General features: G+C 42.0%; 1 protein-coding gene across 6 annotated transcripts in view; it reads right to left on the reverse strand.

The window, feature by feature from the left end:
• The window catches only part of Chfr (checkpoint with forkhead and ring finger domains), a 34,809-nt gene that overhangs the window by 19,899 nt on the left and 117 nt on the right, over positions 1–14,793 (reverse strand). For all 6 annotated transcript variants that reach the window (XM_010604234.3, XM_010604232.3, XM_010604231.3 and 3 more), the window contains exons 2-6: positions 14,511–14,694; positions 9,399–9,498; positions 4,277–4,386; positions 3,262–3,321; positions 2,927–3,136 (exon numbers count right to left, since the gene is read on the reverse strand). In XM_010604234.3, coding sequence (XP_010602536.1) covers positions 2,927–3,136; positions 3,262–3,321; positions 4,277–4,386; positions 9,399–9,498; positions 14,511–14,643 — 613 coding nt within the window. In that variant the 5' untranslated portion in view covers positions 14,644–14,694. The remainder of the gene's footprint in view (positions 1–2,926; positions 3,137–3,261; positions 3,322–4,276; positions 4,387–9,398; positions 9,499–14,510; positions 14,695–14,793) is intronic.

Raw genomic sequence — 14,793 nt, forward strand, 5'->3', positions numbered from 1 at the left:
AATCCCTCTTTTTTTTTTTTTTTTTTTTTTTGGTTGTTGTTTTTGGTGACAGGGACCAAACTTAGGTCCCTGCACTTACTAGGCAGGCAATGAGCTACATCTCCAGACCCCCAACATCCTCTTTTCAAGACCTAGTTCATAATATTATAGTATGATGCACATTTAGTTCATAATATTCCAATGGCAAGTGATATTATTATTGTTGTCATTTTTGAGACAGGGTCTCATTTACACAGTCCAGGCTGGCCTTGAACTCAATAGGTAGACCAGGCTGGCCTGAAACTTGAGGGGATCTTCCTGACTGAGTCTCCTGAGTGCTGGGATTACAGTCATGCTGCACCACAGCCAGCACAAGTGATATTATTTGAGAAAAGAAACTGGCCCATGGTAGAATATTATCATGGGAATAAATTAGCTCATATACTGAAGGATGAAAAGGACAGCTAGCTTCCTAGACTGACTTCTGCCTCCAACACTCACCTCACTATGATCTTTTCAAGCCTATTATGAGTCAGGTGTGAGACATGGGCTTGTAATCTCAGCACTCCAGGAAGTGAAGGCAGGACAGTAAGTATGACCCCTGCCTCAATCTTGGTAATTTTGTCTCAAAATAAAAAATAAAAAAGGGCTAAGTAAAATGTAACACAGTGTGAAGGCCCTGAGTTCAATTCCCTGCACCAAATATACACCAAAAAACTTATACATTTAGCTGGCTTCTTATCTCCACAACAAAGATTATAGTGATGGCACCTGACCAGGTTCACCACCGGGAGGATTAAACTCTTATAAAAACCAATAAAAAGCAACTAACTTCCAAATGGAAGTGGCCATCTAGAGCTTTGGTAACTCCGTCCTTGCCAGAGGAGCTGTCTATACCAATGGTATTTTCATAACAGTATATTGTATTATTTGAAGATTAGATCTTTGGGGGGAGCAGGGGCAGTTTGTATAGATAAATAACAGGTATTTGTTGTACAACTATGGAGCTTATGTATCCCATGTATTGTAAAACTATTATTTTTCTGAATCTTGTTTCTGTATTTGTGTCATCCACTGATTCCTCCTCAGCTGACAACAGATATGCTTGCCAGATTGTCATCAAGGCTCATAGTTCAATAAAAAGTGCTAAGGACAAAAAAAAAAAAAAAAAAAAAAAAAAAATAAAAAAAAAAAAAAAAAAAAAAAAAAAAAAAAAAAAAAAAAAAAGCAATTATCACACTATCTCACATCTGGTAGGTCCTTAATATTAACTACTATATAGTTGAGAGATGTGGGTAACTGGATAGGCTCTTCTCTCTCCTGGGTCCTCCCTTTTCTCTCTGCTTCCCTGGCACCATGCCCAGAGCAGCCCTGCTCAGCTCTCTTCTATCATGCATGTCTGCCATGCTGTCTATGCACTGAAACATGAGCCAAAATAAACCTTTTCTTTTTTAAGTTGTGGTGTCAAGTACTGTGTCTCACTGATGAGGAAAATCACTAAGACAATGTCACTCCTCAGACAGTTGGGATGCAATTCATATGGGGAAAGAGTGAAGCACGAAGCTGGGAACAACGTGCTGCTGGGGAGTCTGGCTTATCCAAAGGGCCTGTGAGTAAAGAGGGAGCTGCTGCAGGCCTCAGGGAGGACAAGGAGGGTGAGGCTGCCTGTGTGAGCAGTGACAGTATTAGGAATCAAGAAAGCCAGACTAACAAGAATGGAAGCAAGTTCAGATAGCCCAGGAAAAGATTTCCAGGTTTAAGATGACATACTAACTTCCGGCATTTCCTGACTCTCATTCCACAAATCCCATCAGAAAGCTTAAGGAAATGAAAAGAGAAAGGGAGCTGGGGTGTGGCTCAGCAATAGAGTACCAGCTTGTACAGCCCTGTGTCAATCCCAAACCACCAGAAGGAACATCTTGCAGCAGGGTAGCCAGCCAACTGGTGAGAACTAAAGGTGCCATTCTCTGCAAGAAGGTTCCCTTGCTGCTGCTAATCAATGGACAGAACCATTGAGCACAGATCCTGTTTGCACAGGCTTCCCTGGTTCCTACTAATGAACACAGTGTGATGTGTATACCTCTAACAGTCATCTTGAAATCTGGAGATATCTATTTTTTGGTGGGGGGAAGGTACCAGGGATCCAACTTGGGACCTTGCGCTTGCAAGGCAGGCAGCAGCAGCACCACTGAGCTAAATCCCCAGCCCACCTCGAGATATCTTGACACAACTGCAACACAGGTAGCTCCAGGTGGCCCTGGAGGCATGGTGATCTATTTAGCTGGCCTTGGGCTATGTTCCCCAACTTTTTGTTATGGGAACAGCTTTTCTGTTACAGCCAAACATATCCTAACTGACATGTATGGGGAAACCTACACACTACTAGGCATGTGAGAAGAAAGAACCAAGAATTCTAGGTATCAATAAAAGTATGCCCAAAAAGAGGTGATGAAACTATAAAACTTCACTGAAGATCAAGGAGCTTAACAAGGAGAAACACAATTTTCCCCAAATCAGCATCTCAAAAAAACCCAGAAAACACTACTTTGAATGAAAGAAGTCGCAAAACCATATAATCTATGACTTTTGTGTGCATGAAGCATGCAGAACTGGCACATCCATAACTACATGGGTTTGCATTCAGGTAACAGAAATATTCTGGAATTAGCGGTGATGGTCACATAACCCTGTGAATGCTCTAAGAAACACTGATGTGTACACACTTTAACTTCATATTTATGGTAAATGAATTATACTTCAATAAAACTAAAAAATACCACAGTATCATAGTCCTTGAGCACCAACATTTCTCTTTCTGGAACAAGTCACTATTTGCCACCAGAATTCTTACTAATGAGAACTTCCTGCAGTGGTTTTTCTGTCTCTGTGACAACACACCTAGGGGTTAGTGAACTAGCAACTACGAGACTGTTAACCTCCCTCTCACCTGAGCTGGAGGAATGTTCTTGCACTACACAGGTCAGCTCTGTGGAAGAGACAGAGGCTGTGGGGAAAAGGTCTGACGTCGATGTTGATGGCTGTGGTTCTTCCAAGCATGCTTGGGGGGCAGGCAATGGTGGTGGGACCTGGGGGTCATCCCCCGGCCCGGGACGTGAGGTATCTTTGGTCACATGGAACATATTTTCTTTATTGGCTTCTGCAAGCACAAAAGTGAAGAAAGAGCACATCTTTGGGTCTCAGAAGACACAGCAGGGGCTGAAGACTATTCAAGAGTTCAACAGAATTCACACAAAACTGGGGCTTAGCCAGAAGTTCACTTACCAAAAGATTCCTGGGTCATGCCTTGCTTTTCATTTAAAGATTCGTAGAGATATGCCACATCTAGAAGGAAATAAATTAGCATGGTGGCCACATGGGAAGTGGGACCTCATCTCTCTTCTGTTGCCTTTGGTTACTTCACAGGTCACCTATCTATCTATCCTTACTTATCTGCTAGTAACATCATCACTAGTTTAGGAGGTCCCCAAAAAAGTGACACATCTTTACCAGACTGCACAGGCAAGCCTCAGGGAAAAATGCCTAAGGAGGCAGGCCAAAGTGAATCTCTGCTTACTTATAACTGCAAGCCACTGAAAGGAACAGATGCAAGACCCTTCTGTGTGGGAAAGGGCTGGTTTTATATTGAAGAATACCTATCTTCTTTTTCCTTTTCCTTATGAAGGAAGACCTTAAGTGACCGCCAAGAAGACCTTACAGTGACCTCCAATTATTATAGGGTGACTTTCTTTTTTTTCTTTTCTGGTACCAGGGATTGAACTCAGGACCTTGCATTTGCAAGGCAGGCACAGTGCCACTGAGCTAAATCCCCAGCCCTACAGGATGGCAGGATGACTTTCAAAGGAGCCCCCTAACTGTCCTGTCCTATATCACTCTTCCACAACATAAACAGACTCTTGGAGCTATTCCCAGGATCATCTTTGCGGTCTCTTGCAAGTCTCCATTAGCAGAACCTCCAGGGTCCTATTCCTGGGTTTACTACCCACAACTCCAGCTCTTCTGCTGCACCTCACAACCCATCTCCATTCCACCTCTGTGGTTGCTGTTCTGAGATGTACTGTTCATAACCATGCTGGCATTCTTGAAGGAAGGTTCTAACTACAAAATCAACACTCCTACTCAACTGTTTACACCAAGAATTGACATGGACAGTAAAGGGAACGCAAGCCAACATAACTGTTCCAACAGAGTTTCTTTCTGAAAATGTTTCCTTGCCTCAGTTGGGTTCCCCTCACCCACACCCAAACATGTGCCTGACCCCAGGTGGATTTCCTCTTACTATATTCTGGCTCATTCTTCCTGTACACCAGGTAGATGACATCCCCAGTCTGTAAAGGGTAAGTTTGCTTCTTAACAACCTTCAACTTGTTGATTACTGTTCCATTGGTGCTGAAAAGAAAACAAAGGCATAATTTTCCCTACTCAGAATAACTTAGGGTTACATTTTCTTTTTTTGCCACCTTTAGTAATTTGGCTCAATATCACCATTTAAAAATTATTCATCATCGCTTCTTCGCCTTTTGGCTAAGATCAAGTGTAAAAATTATTCATGGGAACAGTACTGTACATATGAAGGTACCATTTTATAACTCTCGAGAAAGCCTTATCTATAATTCAATTTCTGACAAACTAGCAACCATACCATGTTAATGAGTATTTTAACATTGCTGTTGCTCCAATGCCAGGCTCCCATCCAGGTACCTCTGGGTGGATCCTGAGGACTGTGCATCCATTTCTATGCCCTCCTGAGCTTCACTTAGCCTGCCCACAAGTTCATCTCCTTGTGCCAATAGCCAGGACCATGGTTAGCTCATTGCTCAGATAAGCACTGATCCCTCCTAAGAGACAGGTTCCCAGGTGCCAGTTGAAGATGATGTGGTCCCTGTGTTCAGAACATGTAGTCTGCCTGGATGGGAGAGGCCAAGGCACATGTCCCAGACCTAGGCTGTGAGAACACTAAGCCAGACAGACACAGGAAGTGTTTCCCTAGGAGGGATTTCTGAGTGCAAACCTGATGGAAAATAGGGAGTTGGCTACATGATGGATTAACTGAAAACATGAAATTCAGCACTGGAACCACCATGAACCTTAGCTCTGAAGCTTCCTTTGTAAGCCCACTGGTAGAGGTAATCTATAGGAGCAGATTTCCACCACAGCTCACTGAGGTCAGGGAACAACAGCACTTTTAAAGTAAAAGCAGTAAGTAGAAGTCTCTGTCCAACTGCTCAACTCTGCCCATAGTGTGAAAGCAGCCAGGGATGAGATGTAAACAGAGAGGAATGGCCATGCTCCAGTCAACATAACAGGCAGTGCAACCCTGGTTTGCTGACCTCACCCATCACCCTGCAGCTGGGCCCTTTGCTACCAGCTTCTCACTATCATCCACTCAATGTTCTGCAGTGCTTTCCTACTGCTCTTCCCACATGCCTTCTACTTTGATCACAATCCTTGGGCCTCTGAGCCTCCACCCATGTGAGTCTGCCTGGACTATCCCCTTCTGTCTAGCCCACCCCTGTCCAGGAATGAGGCACATCTGCAAACTGGGAAAAGCGGGAACATAATCTTCCTGAAGCTTCCAAAGGAACTGGGCCCACCTAGACCTTATTTTTAGCCTAGAGAGACTTTGTGCTACACTTTGGACTTCCTCAACCATAAGATAATCCATGTATGTTGTTTAAAGCTAAGTTTGTGATAGTTAGACATAGGAAGTTAATTCATCCAGCCAGTCTGGTGAAGCCAGGTCCAATCTAGGCAGATAGCTCCAAACAGGCTGTTTTTTCCCCCTTTTCATTAGTACGTTTGCAATACATAATGAATACATTTATCCTGTGGAGTTGGTATCAATACCTATCACACTGTAGTCCTTTGTACTTCCCCTTCCCGTCCCCTCTTTTCACTCACCCTCCATCCCCAGATTCCCTTCCTATCTGCAAAAGGTCTACCTCCTTGTTTTTGTTTTTGTTTGGGGGATTGAGCTCAGGATCTTGTACTTGCCAGGCAGGCTCTGTGCCACTGAGTTAAATCCCAGCCCTACCTCCCTGTTTTTTATCATGGTCTTTATTTGTACTTCAGGTTTTCATATAAGAGAAACCATGTGATATTGAACCTTCCATGTCTTCATCAATTTTGCTTAACATTATGGCCTCAACGTACATTCATTTTTCCACAAATGGATCAAATCTAACCTTTTCTTATGGTTGAGTAATACTCTACCATCTAAATATACATTTTTAAAAATCCATCCATCTGTTAATGAAAATATAGGGCCTTTCCAAGATTTAACTATTGTGAGTTGTGCTGCTATACACATGGGTGTGTGTGTGTGTGTGTATATATATGTATGTATATATATCAGTGTAATATGATGTCTTTAATTCTTTTGGAAGTATATGCAGAAGAGGTATAGCTGAGTCAAATGGAATTTTTCTTTTCAGCTTTTTTTTGGTACCAGGGATTGAACACACTTGCGAGGCAGGCGACAGCACCATTAAGCTAAATCCCTGGCCCCTATTTTTAGCTTTCTGAGGAATTTCCATACTGATTTCCAGAAAGGTTGTACTACTAGTTTACATTCCTACCAAGAGTGTAGAAGGGCTCCTTTTACACCACAAGCTTGCCAGCATTTCTTGTTTTTTGAGTTTGTGATGATAGCCATTCTCTCTAAACTAATATGGATTCTCACTGTTTTTAAATTTGCTTTTCTCTAATGGTCAGAGGTGTTGAACATTTTTTTCATGTATTTATTGACATTTGTACTTCTTTTGAGAAGTATTTATTCATTTTAAATGCCCTTTTTGATTGGGTCTTTTATTTTCAGGGAGTCTCTTTTCTTTGAGTTCTTTATCTATTCTAGATATTAGTCTTCTATCTGAGGAGTAACTGGAAAAAATTTTTCCCTATTCTGTAGGGTTCTGTCTTCACTCTTTGGCTGTTTCCTTTGTTGTGCAGAAGCTTTTTAATTTGATATAATCCCATACTTGGTGTTATTTCTTGTGTAACCACATTTCTGTTCAGAAAGTCCTTGCCTATGCTGTCTTAAAGAATTTTACCTAATTGGACCAGGAATTTAGCCCAGTGGTTTTGCTGCCTACCTCGCAAGTACAAGGTCCTGAGTTCGATCTCCAGTACCAAAGAAAAAAATTATCTAATTTAACATTTAGTAGTTTTAATATCTAGGTCTCTGATCCATTTTCATTTTATTTTAGTACAGGGTTTAAGAGTAAGAGTCTAGATTATTTTTTCTACATGTGCATAGCCAGTTTTCCCAGTACCATTTGTTAAAGAGGCTATCTTACTGCCAGCATGTTTTTGGACCCCTTGTCAAACAGATAAAGCTGTCCATTTTCTATATCTTTTAATTATTTGAACTGGCAAAGGAGCATCATTGCTTCCTAGCAAAACACAATCTTATATCCCTAAAACTGATCTTATTATAGCACCTGATCTCTAAAAATATACCAAGATTCATTCAGTGGGAAAGGCACATCTCACTGTGCTCCTGGAGGCCCCGGAGAGCTGTATAGGATTTAAAACAAGCACATTTAGTGGGGCAGAGTAGGGCACACCTACTTAGTCAGGTAAGGCAAGAGGATGGCAAGGCCAAGGCCAGCCTGGGCAACTTAGCAAAACCCTGTCCCAAGATAAAATAAAAAAGGCTGGGGTGGAGTGCAGTTGTACAGCACTTAACCAGCATGTGCAAGGCTCTGCGTTCACTCTTCAAACTAAAAAAAAAACCAAAAAACAAACAAACAAAAAAACCCTAATACATTTCAAAACAGCATTCCCTTCAAGAACATAATTAGACATACCCTCAGAGTCTGGAGGACAAGCACCACAGTGTGGTTTATATTAACAGTCAAAATAATAAATGTCCACCAAAGAGGGAAATGAATGACTAATGATCATGAATAACAATGCAAAAGATGAGTGGACTCTAAATGCACAGTTAAGCACTTACAAAAGCTGCCAGTGAAAATGTAGAGACTATGACAGTAAGGGTTGCACAACTTTACTCAAGCAATGATAGAATCAAACATATATTTTTTTTGGTACCAGGGATCAAACTCAGGACCTTGTGCTCGCGAGGCTGGCGCAGTGCCACCAAGCTAAATCCCCAGCCATCAAGCACACATTTTTAATTTGAGTGGAGTTTTGGGAAGCTTTCTATTTTTTATGTAGTAATAAAATTATATAAGAATTTATTAGACAGGCACAGTGGCCTATTTCTCTCATCTCGGCAATGAGGGAGTCTGAGGAAGGAGAATCTAAAGTTCACCTCGGCCACATAATAAGATCCTGTCTCAAAATTTAAAATTTTTGTGGGCCAGAAATGTAGCTCAGTGGCACAGCACCTGCCTGGTAGGCACAAGGCCCTGAGTTCAGTTCCTGATACAAAAAGAAAAAAAAATTTTTAATTAAAAATTTTCAAAATGGGCCAGGGATGTAGCTCAGTGCAAAGGCCCTGACTTCAAACCCCAGCACCACAAAGACAAGATAATTTATTAATTTCAAAAAGCAAGATTTTTTAATTTGGGAGAAAAGTTAAACTTTAATAGGTTTATAAAACTAAAAATTTATGGTTTTGTTCCTTTCCCCCATGCTAGGAGTTATCCAGGGCCTCATACATGCCAGGTAAGTGCTATGGTGCTGAACTACATCTCCACCCCTTTTCAAAAAATTGTGAGCTAGAATCTTGCTAGATTGCCCAGACTAGGCTCAAACCTGCAATTCTCTTGCCTCAGCCTTTTGAGTAGCTGAGATTACAAGTATGTGCCACCACATCTATCAGTGTGTAAAAATGTCTTATTTCCGGGCAAGGTGTGGCAGTACATACCTGTAATCTAATCACATGGGAGGCTGAGGCAGATGGATCACTGAGTTTGAGGCCAGCCTGGGCTATAGTGAGTTCAAGGCCAGTCTCAACTACCCAGCAAGATCTTGTCTTAAAAATTTTTTATTTCTGATTCATATTTTAAATTTTTTTACTTTTTGTGGTACTAGGGATTTCATACAAGAGCTCAGACATACTATTACTGAAGCACACTATTACTGAACTACATCCTCAGCCCTTTATTTTATTTTGAGATAGGCACAGTCTCACAAAATTGCCCTTGCTTGGCCTTGAACCTAAAGTCCTCCTGCCTCAACCTCCTGATTAGCTGAGATTTTTTATAGGTGTGTGTTACCCAGCCCAAACTTTGAACCATATGTGACTTAATTTGAATTCAAGGTCCGTAGGCACCAAAGCAATACCCAGGATTCCATTTTAGAAAAGAGAAAATACACTAAGATCTTGAGAAGCTACATGTCACATTAGAGAAAGCAAACTACTGTTATTGCCCTGAAACACAGAGCTTTCTAAGCCATAAGAGAAAACAGAAAGAAGTTTGGAAAGTGCTCACCTGGTATCTTCCAGTGTCACCTGACCAGATTTTTCATCCACTACAATTTTACAATGATCTCCAGAGACCAGTTTATTGCCAGGGAATGAGAGGTCACAACCTAAAACAGAGAGGACAGGAAGTCACTAGAAATGACTGAGGTTCTGTGAACTATTGCCTTTGCTTTACCAAAGCATGTTCCAAAGTGTCCACAAAGGAAGCATTTAAGTATCTGTTTAACCCAAAATAAAAGAGAAGTGCTTGCTGTGTCCTGAGTTTTCTTGAAACCCATTACCTAAAAGATGACCCATCATGACCTCAACAGCTTCTTCAGGACAATTTGTTTTTGGTTTTTGTTTTTGTTTTTTTTTTTGCATTGAGCCATTTTTTACTAACTTATTTTATTTTTCTGGTACTGGGGATTGAAGTCAGGTCCTTGTGCTTGCAAGGCAGGTGGCAGAACCCCTGAGCTAAATCCCCAGCCCCACTTTAAAAATTTTTAATGAATTTTATTGGTACATTTAAATTATACAATGTAATGATATTCATCATTGGAAATTTGCACCTTTACATAAACCATCTTAGTTCTTATTTTTTCCCCATTCCCCTGCCCTCCTTTCAACCACTCCACACCTATAAAGACTTTGTTTCCATTTTTTCTCTCATGTTATTTTCCATTCCCATTTTTCTCTTCCCCTACCCCTCTATTTTCCCCTTCCCCTTTGCACCTTTTCTTCCTATTTCTCATTATCTATTATACCTTAAATCTGTTTTTTTTTTTTTTTTTTTTTTTTTTGGAGACAGGGTCTCACTATGTAGTGGAGACTGACCTGGAACTCACTATGTAGCCTAGACCAATCTTGAACTCACAGTGATCCTCCTGCCTCAGCCTCCCGAGTGCTGGAATTACAGGCATGTGCCATGACGCCCGGCTCTGGTTGCTTTTTACAACAAAGTCTCACTATGTAGCCCAGGCTGCCCTCAAATTTGAAGTCCTCCTGCCTCAGTCTTCCAAGTGCTGGGTCTTCAGAATAGTTTGTTGTTTGTTTGATTTGCTTCCCTCCCACCCCCAGTGGTCCTGGCAATTGGCCCAATATCTTAACACTGAACTACATTGCTACCTTTTTTTTTTACTTTGAGACAAGGTCTCATTAAGTTGCTCAAGCTGGGCTTGAATTTACAATCCCCCTGCTTCAGCCTTCCAGAGTGCTGGGACTACAGGCAAGCATCCCCGTGCCTTCTTCAGCACAATTTTATGACATGCATACATGCACTAGTCTGATAAATACCAAAACAAAATAAAACTAAAGGCTTAATTAACTTCAGTATCTTAACTTAATCCTTAACTTTTTCTTCTTTTTAACCTGAGGTTTCAAAAGTCATAACAAAATTGAAACAATGACAAAAACAGTCACAGAAAATCTGAGCAAATTATCATGGGTACATGTATAAGAAAACATAGAACAGAAAGCAAGGGCATTTAAAGTGGAATAGTCAGATCTTAAATTATACTCAAGGGGGGGGAAGATAAATTCTCAAATATAAAATTGCTCTTAAAAGCACAAAAGCTTTTAGAAGACTATACGTAATTACTACTCACTATAGCTTATAACAGTAGTCTATGCCTTTATATAGATACTGTAGGAATTAAAGGCAATTTAAAACTGAAGAATTTGTTAAGGAGACAGTGACCAGTCAAATTCTCTTCTAAAAATGTTCTATGTGGAATCACAACCTTAACTTGTTTTCGCCTTTTTTTTTTTTTGGTGGTGGTGGTACTGAGGATTAAACCCAGAGCCTCAAGCGTGCTAGACAAGTATTCTGCCACTGATCTACATCCCCAGCCCTGGCCCAAGCCTTGCTCCATCACTGACCTAAATGTCTATGTACAGAGGAATCAATATTGTTTTGGTGTTCCTCCCAGTTTTATTGGAAGGCCAGGGAAGAGTCAGGACTAAGTGTCCTTCTCCTACTCCACGACACAATGGAACCCCTCTAAAGAAAGGCAGGAGTCCAGAACCCTGATGAAACAGAGAACCTTGTGGTGGGCAGAGTGTTGTAATAAAGTGTCCTTGCCTATAAGCAGGTTCTGTTAGGTGGCAGTGTACCACTCCAGCCACCTCTTGATATCTGTGACACCTGGCTCTGAAGCTTGGTGTCAACACACTCGTCCCCAGACTGGGCTTTCATGGTGCTGATCAGTCCCTGTGCTATTTGGACTCCAAGGCAGGGCTCTGTCTCTGCTAATGTGCCTTTCTGGGACAGTTTTAATGCTGAGCTGTAACTGCAGCTTCATCTCCAGACCCTAAAGGGTACAATACAGCTCAGTGACTCCAAACTTGCTCATTTGAAATTATTCAAAGTGGCTAGAAACCTCTTGGTTCAGCTCCTCAATCTAGCTAGTGAGCCAGTTTGGCATCCTTCCCATCCTAGCCATGACCTCATATTAGCTTCTCACATCACTCAGTTTAGACTCCACCTCTACAAAGACCTGGCCATCCACCCAGCCCTCAGGGAACTGATTTCTATTTGTGGTTCTTCTCCCACACACACACACACACACACACACACACAAAACAACACAAACAAAAACAAAAAAAAACCTCTTGTCAATCATCATCTCTTTAAGGCCGTCAGTCTTCATCATTGGGTTGGTCTTGGACGGGTAGCTGGCCCAGCACTTCAGGCAGCTTACTAATGTCAGCCTCTATGCCCAGAGGCAGGGATTGCTCCGTTCATATCAAAATTGATTCAAAAGTTATCTGTAGCCAGATCACGGTTGTTGCTGACATGCAGGTTAATCCTGGAGCTCTTCACAGTGGCACCAAAAATATTGTCCCTCAAGTCCTTGATGGTCTTGTGGTCACCAGAGAGCCCAGGCTCACTTCTGATACCAGCCTCAGACCTTTGACTCCAGCCTACCACAGGTCTACTTCTGGGCACACACTATGTTCAGATGGGGTGGTTGCTGAGCTTCTGCATGTTGACATTCTCACAACTCATTAGCAGCCCAGTGGACCCTGCCAAAGCAACTGCATAGCACTCATCACCGTAGCCCCCAAAGAAGGAAGAGGACACAAAATGGGTGGAGGACATGGCATATCACCACATCCTGCCAAGTCCCCAAAGACACTGGGTTATAGCTACAAGTCATGACAAGGTGCATTCGAGCAACACTGGTTTGAGGAGGAGCTGCTAATGGCAGTAGTCAGAAGATTCAATGCTACGAAGTCACCAGTTTTCTCCTGGACTGCTTCAAAGACTCAACACAGTTCCAAACAAAATCCCAGAGGTCTTGTAAAAACAAACAAGCTGACCCTAAATTTCACAGGGAAAAATTTAAAATATCTAAAGCAATTCTGAAAAAGAACCAAGAGGAAAGCTACTTACTATCAAATGACAGTGATCAAGACAATGCTGTATTGGTGCAAGGATGACCAGTCATAGACAAATGTGAAATTTAAGGCTGTGAAACTTTCAGTGAAAAACCAGAGAAAATCTTAGTGATGCAGAGTCTGTAAAGGACTTCTTGGATAGGACACAAAAAGAATATTTGAGGCTGGGTCTGGTGGCGTACACCTGTAATCCTAGCACTCGGGAGGCTGAGGCAAGAGGACTGTTATGAGTTCAAGACCAGCCTGGGCTACACAGTGAGTTCCAGGTCAGTCTCAACTACATAGTGAAACCCTGTCTCAAAACAAACAAACAAACAAACAAAAAAAACAAAAAGAATATTTGAGAAAGAAAAACAATGATAAGCTAACATTCAACAACAACAACAAAACGTGTCTGTTTTTCAAAAGACACTGCCCGATAAGATGAAACAAACTACAGACTGGGTGGAAACGTTTGTGAAACATACATCTGAAAAAGGTTTGGATCCAGCTGTCTGCAACCAGGAACCAGATTAGCCAGCTTGGACTTCCCAGACTACAAAACTGAGAAATCAATTGGTATCGCTTAAGCCACCTAGAATGTGGTATTTTCTTACAGTAGTATGAACAGACTAATATAACAACCTTAGTTTTTCTGGCAACATCATTAATGTATTCACTGACAATATTTCTACTACGAAGCAGAATAACTTAACATTTTACTCCTTGTTTTAATAAAAAAGGTAATGTCTTAACAAGAAATAATAGTGCTTGCTTCGGCAGCACATACACTAAAAGAAATAACATTCATAACATGTTATAACAGTGGCTAACATTAAATGCTAACGATGATCCAGGCTCCTCCTAAGTATGATCTCTTTTGTCCCTCACAGCAACTCTATGAAGTCAATACAAAAGCATAGAAAGGTATGTGCGTAGCCCAAAGCAACTTATATGTTGTTGATAGGTTGGAACCCTGGCAGTCTCTCTCCAGGGCCCCTCTCTTCCACAACCTTTTAGTGTATTAGTTAAAGACAACATATCTTTTTCACAAGTTTCTAAAGATAAATACTTTTAAAACTATTAAAAATGAGACTGGAATCTAATATTGCTAAAAGGAGACAAAAATTTTTAAAAATAGACTGATGTATATTGTAAGATGTAAAACTAGCAACAGTTTCAAAAATCTGTTTTTAGCTGGGCACGGTGGAACATGCCTATAATCCCAGCATTCATGAGGCTGGGGTAGGAGTAGAGTCTGAGACCATTTTAGGGTACATAGCAAATTTGAGACCTGCCTCGCATAGTATCTAAAAAAAAACAAAAACAGGTGGTTAATTTCCACCTACCTGAAATTTCCAATATTCGTTATTAACTGATTTTTACTTTCACTCCACTGCAGTAGAAGAAATTTTGTTTTGTAATGAACATAATAAAATCCTGCTGTGGAAGATGTGGTGCACAACTTTATAAAGTTGTAGAGGGGAAATTAGTGATCTACATTGAACGTTCTGGAGAGTTAGTGGCATGGTCACATGACAGTCCACTTCGTGGGAAGAACCGGAAGGCATTGAGCACCCCGCACCCCAACGGAGGGCTCCGCCCTCTTCGCCCTTGTCCCGCCCGCCCGCACCTCGGGTACTCTCCATCCCTCCTCAGATTATATCTCTGCCCCGCTCCATCCTCGACCTGGTCCTTGGTCCCTTTCCCCAATCTCCGCTCTCGTCCTCAGTGCCAGTCCCCGGTCACTTCCACGCACCTCTCCGACGCCCAAGGGTCCATTCGCGCTTCCGCAGGAGGACGTGCGATTCGCCCTGCTCCCCGCCCAGGCGGAGAAGCCGGCCCCAGGGCTGCGGAAGCTGCGGCTGCTCGTCTTCCCCAGGCAGTTCCATCGGACTCACATCTATGAGACTCGGAAACGCCGCTGAGGAGGACGAGCCACCCTAAGCAAGGACAGGATTTTATGGCCGGCGCCGCCCCCCCGCCCTCGTCCCTCGTCCCACTTGCCCCACGTCCCACGGCTACGGCCTCCGGCCTCCGCC

The sequence above is a fragment of the Fukomys damarensis genome, unplaced genomic scaffold (genome assembly GCF_012274545.1).
Source record: "Fukomys damarensis isolate Sample0158 unplaced genomic scaffold, DMR_v1.0_HiC HiC_scaffold_12, whole genome shotgun sequence".
In the NCBI taxonomy this organism is placed as follows: Eukaryota; Metazoa; Chordata; class Mammalia; order Rodentia; family Bathyergidae; genus Fukomys; species Fukomys damarensis.